Source organism: Sparus aurata, chromosome 3 (assembly GCF_900880675.1).
Source record: "Sparus aurata chromosome 3, fSpaAur1.1, whole genome shotgun sequence".
NCBI classification, from domain to species: Eukaryota; Metazoa; Chordata; class Actinopteri; order Spariformes; family Sparidae; genus Sparus; species Sparus aurata.
Window position 1 is genome coordinate 2,941,142 of NC_044189.1, and position 5,366 is coordinate 2,946,507.

At 43.1% G+C, this 5,366-nt stretch overlaps 1 gene segment (V, D, J or C); it reads left to right on the forward strand.

Annotated features, from left to right (window-relative positions):
- Nucleotides 1-1,221: 1,221 nt before the first annotated feature.
- On the forward strand, nt 1,222-3,992 carry LOC115579249 (Ig kappa-b4 chain C region-like). The segment is given in 3 exon segments: nt 1,222-1,264; nt 2,550-2,603; nt 3,667-3,992. Coding segments are annotated over 3 exon segments (423 nt in total).
- The last annotated feature ends 1,374 nt before the right edge of the window (nt 3,993-5,366 follow it).

A 5,366-nucleotide genomic window follows, 5' to 3' on the forward strand; every position in this document is an offset into this window, starting at 1 on the left:
TTCAAGTTTGTGGGGGAGTGGCTTTGGACGGAGCACTGATGGGGGGGGGGGCTGGAACTTAGAGGAGGTGCCACTTTCAAATCTTGCTGGCTCTCTTGCTAGCTCTCCAGGATTGTAGACCCTAGCTTTAACTCTGCACCACTCCGCCAATCGCTCCACCTTGTTTCTGTAGTTGGACTCGTCCACCCTAGAGATGAGCCCCACTGCTGTGGTGTCATCTGCATATTTGTCAAAGGTGTTGCTGGGATCTGTTAGCCCTGTAGGCAAACTGGTATGAATCAAAGGTGGGAGGGTGGAATGACATGATGAGTGCTACTGGCCGGTAGTTTTTGAGAGTGGTGATGTTTGTTTTCTTGGGCAGGGGGACTTTGGTAGAGGACTTGAGGCAGGATGAGACAGTGAACTGGGAGTGTGACTGGTTGAAGATCTTAGTAAAGACCCCCACCAGCTGGTCCGCACCTTCAGCAAGTGTCCGCAGACGACGTCAGGTCCGGCCACCTTACTTGGGTTGACTGCCCCCAACGTAGGCCTCACCTCATGCTACTCTACCGTGATGATGGTGTCGCTGTGGGCTGCTGGATGTGGCGTGGCTGCCTCTGGTGGCTTAACCTCGAAACGGGCAAAGAGGTGTTTCAGCTCCTCCACCAGTGAGGCATCCCCTTCAGCAGTCCCAAGGTTGATCCTGTAGTTGGTGATGTGCTGGATTCCCTGCCACACCTGCCTGCTGTTGTTGCTGTCCAGGTGGTCCTTGATCCTCCTCCTGTAGTCCGACTTGGCCTTTCGGATGCCCCTCTTCAGATTGGTACGTGCTGCGCTATAGAGAGCCCCGTCACCTGATCTGAAGGCGATTTTCCTCTCCTTTAGCAGCTGCTGGACCTCCTGAGTCATCCAGGGCTTCTGGTTTGAGTAGACCCGGATGCGTTTTTCTACTGTGACAATGTCTATGCAGTTTTTAATGTAACACAGAACACTGTCTGTAAACATATCCAGGTCTGGATGTTTTAATGTGCGTTGACATTGTTTGAGATGAAGATATACCATTTTGTCTTTTGTCCTTTTCTTTGATCATAGCTGACATAGAAATGTTCTTTACTGAACATCATTTAAGTTATTTAAGATAATATCAGTTGTGATTTCTGGATAACAGCTTCTTTTGGGCCAACCTTGATCAGGATTGTTTCTGATGCTGCTCTGTGTCTTCATGTTGTCTTAAATTTAAGAATGGTCAAATCTGATGTGATACAGTATCAAGCTGAGGTCAAAGGTCAGAAGTGTTTTACTTAATGCCCTTTTTTGGCTCCTCCTGAGTATATGGTTAATCAAATAAGAGCATGGGATAATAACTGGATATAAATGGAAGTTGAGAAGTGTGACAGTGTGTGTGTGTGTGTGTGTGTGTGTGTGTGTGTGTGTGTGTGTGTGTGTCCTCAGTGAAGTGTATCAGTCTCTGCAGTAGCTTCCAGCTGCAGCAGTCAGTTCAGTTTCTGTTCAGTCTGACTGAGGGAGGTTTTTGTATGACGGTTTTTCACTGTGTGATCACCGAGTTTGTTTCTCTAGAGAACACATACTCAGTTACGATGTAGTGAAAACTCTGACAGTAGTAAACTGCTGCATCTTCAGCCTGAACTCCACTGATGGTCAGAGTGAAGGCAGAGCTTGATCCACTGCCTGTGACACGACCTGGAATCCCTGATGCTCGAGTGCTAGCCCAATAAATTAGGAGTTTAGGAGTTTCTCCATCTCTCTGTTGGTACCAGGCTAAACAGCTCCCATAAACATTCTGACTGGTCCTACAGTTTATGGTGACGGAGCCTCCCAGAGCAGAGCTCACTGCTCCAGGCTGAGTCACTGTGATCTGACCTCTGGACTCTGAGGACACAGAGACAAAAACATAAAGCAGCGTCATGGTTTTGTGGGCTTCATTTCAGAGGGACGGATGTTGATAGAGGAGAGGAGTTTGATTCTCTGGACTTTACCTGTGAAGCAGCAGCAGAGGAGAGTCCAGATGAGGACGCAGATCAAAGTCATGTTTTTGATGAGGAGGATTTCTGTGTCTTCTGTTGTCATGAAGGACAGCTGTCAGTCATCCAGTGTTCAACTCTCAGGACTATAAACTCTCCCAGAGCACTGGAGCATGGTGCTGCTGATGCAAAGTGGCTCTCTATGGAAATGCTCTGACTGACTCCAACAGGGACTTGGATTACTCTCATCATGCTGGTTATCAATCGATCAATCACTTCAAGTATTGATCAGGACATTTTCATTGTCAATTTTATTTGAGTTTGGGCATCATGCTTGTTGAAAAATGTGTTTCACAATGTCGTATGTGTTGTTTGAATTAAATGAAGAGTGAATTAAGTTTAATTAAAATTGAACATATAGCAAATAAAAACATGCATTCTGTAAATCTGTGGCTCTGTGTTATCGTCACTTTTCATATCATCTGATAATATTCTACAATCAGAGACTAATTGTGTTGAGTGTGTTTGTGTCAAAGTCAGAGAGCCGTGTCTCTCTACAGTCAGAGGTTTTTGTACGGCAGCTCAATGAGTTTGTATCACTGTGGTACACGTTCGGTGGAGGAACCAGACTGGATGTTGGAAGTAAGTCAAATATTTCAATGTTTCTGTTATTTCAGGTTCTGTTATTTCTTTCTTTCTTCATATTACATGAATAATAGTCAATTTTTATCATTAATATTTAATTTTTGCACAAGCATTTTGCAGTAAGAGACAAAGTTTGCTTCAGATATATGAATTCAAAAAATAATTGCAATAAATATAGAATATTAATACAGTACATAAAGCATTATTTCAGGCTTTTATAGTAAAGTTTTATCTTGAGGGCTTGTAGGTTTAGTTCAGTGTGTCAAAGTCAGAGAGCTGTGTCTCTCTACAGTCAGAGGTTTTTGTACGGCGGCTCAATGAGTTTGTATCACTGTGGTGGACTTTTGGTGGAGGAACCAGACTGGATGTTGGAAGTAAGTTTCTGCACAAATCCTTTGTAAAATACTGTGAAGTCATTTTTGAAGTCAGGTTTTGGATGTTTGAGGCAGATAAATATATCTTGTTTTAATTCCAACACTTTTAGTCTTCATGTTTTAATTCTCCTCCTTTATCATGGAGGCTAACTCAGAGCAGCTTTACTAAACATTTCTTTACACATTCCTGTCAAAGTGACATTTAAACAGCCTGAAGTGTAGAAAAGATAAAACTGTAAACCGGTTTTACAAATGTTTTGTAAGAGGAGATGTAATTTTTCACCTCAATGATATCAGTGTTCAAAACGCTCCTCTTGTCCAACATTTGATTGCAGTCGGTTCATTTTCTGTATTTGTGTATGTGTCCACTAAATATTTTAAAGTCACATATAGTTCAGGTTTTGTCTGATTGTGATGAGAAAGTTTGATGTGTTTTATTTCCAGTGTAGTTTGATATATGTCAGCTCATTCTGTTTGATGATTCTCTCTGTGCTGATATGCATGAGAGGCTTCTTAAAGGGAAGTGAAACAATGTGTGAGTGAGTGACTGGTGGAGCAGAAACACCATCTGACAGAAACTCCTTAAAGGACTAAATCAACTCTCACACAGTTAAGGTGTCCCAGTGTCTGCTGGTTGATTGACAGCAGTGTGGTCCCTGTCCTCTAAGCTGATTGGTGTCTCCTAGGTGATGTCCGTCCCACCCTGACGGTGCTGCCCCCCTCCAGTGAGGAGCTGCAGCAGGGGAAGGCCACGCTCATGTGTCTGGCCAACAAGGGCTTCCCCTCAGACTGGAGTCTGTCCTGGAAGGTGGACGGCAGCAGCAGCAGCAGCTGGGAGCAGAGCAGGAGCCCCGGGGTGCTGGAGAAGGACGGCCGCTACAGCTGGAGCAGCACCCTGAGGCTCCCTGCAGACCAGTGGAGGAAGGTGGGCTCTGTGACCTGTGAGGCCACCCAGGGCTCCCAGACTCCAGTCTCAGAGACACTGAGGAGAGACCAGTGTTCCCAGTCCTGACCTGACTCACTGGGACTCTGCTGCTGGTTTTACTCTCATACTGCTCTCAGCTCTCTCTCTGTTCTCTCTTTCTCTCAACATGTTTCAACATTAATGTCTTCTTGCTTCTGTTTCAACATTTTACAACAATAAAGATTTCATTACCTTTATCATAAACGTGACATGTCTTTGACCTTCTTTTCAACATATATGATATATGAGGAACATTTGTTCGGATTAATGCACACAGTCACATCAGAACCAAATCCATTTTTTGCCAGATTACTTTTTAATGGTTTGAAGACTGATGATTTTATCTGACAGTTTTCTGTTTTATTTACTCTTATTAATTGTCTTGCCTTCAAGATGATGAATTAGTTCCTGAAACTTATTCTCATTTTCTGAATGAAAAAAAGTACAATAATTCAGCAACAGGAATAAAAATCAGAGCATCATCTGTGTAAAGTGCTCTCTCCTCTTTCTCCAGATCAGGCACGTGCACACATAAGGCCCAAGGGGTGCTTGAGCCCCTGCCCTTTTTACCTCGTATTAAAAATTGCCCTTTTGTGTGTGTTTGTAATGAATAAATAAATTCCTGTTGTGTATAGCGATGTGAAAAAACAGCGGTATAAAAATGCCAATGTTATCTACTGTATGCATTTCGTATGTAATATGGTGTTGTGTGTGTGTTGAGCCCTTAAAGCCGCTTCTCTGTCCGCTGCAGCTCCGCTCTGTATCTCACAGAGAGAGAGAGAGAGAAGCTGCTGTCTCATCAGAACTCCACCACGCACATTGATGAGACGTGACAGTGGAGAGACTTGAACCTTTGTGAGTTATAAACCATTAACATAACTTCCTTGTGGGGGCCAACAAGTCGCCTTCCACTTCTTCAACGTGCTTAAATATGAGTCATATTTCAGAAAAGTGCCCATTTGTGTTTGTTAAGATAACTGCTTGTTAATGAGAGTTAAGAATAATCTAATAATCTGACAGCTGTCTGTGTCGGCTGTTTATCTTGCCACAAATCTTAAACTTCTTCCAGATATTGAGTTTAATCTGACTTTGCTGTTGTAAACATTGCTGCTCCTACTAACAGTCACAGTAGTCATTTCTTGGTTTTGTCACATTTTTAGATGTGTAGCCTGTATTTCTAGTTTGCACTTGCCCTCCAATAAATAGCCTAATAATAAACCAGTGTTTTATTGCTTTTTAAGAATTTAAGCTGAATTGCATGTCTTCCAAACCTCAGTATTATCAGTCCCTCCAGAAAAGTGCGATTATGCGATCACATGATTCAATGCATAATCAGGCAAAGTCCGCATATTTATGCGGGGGCTGCATTTTTTCAAATCCGCCGCACTTTCACCGCATAGATTGCCGATTTCCACGCAAAAT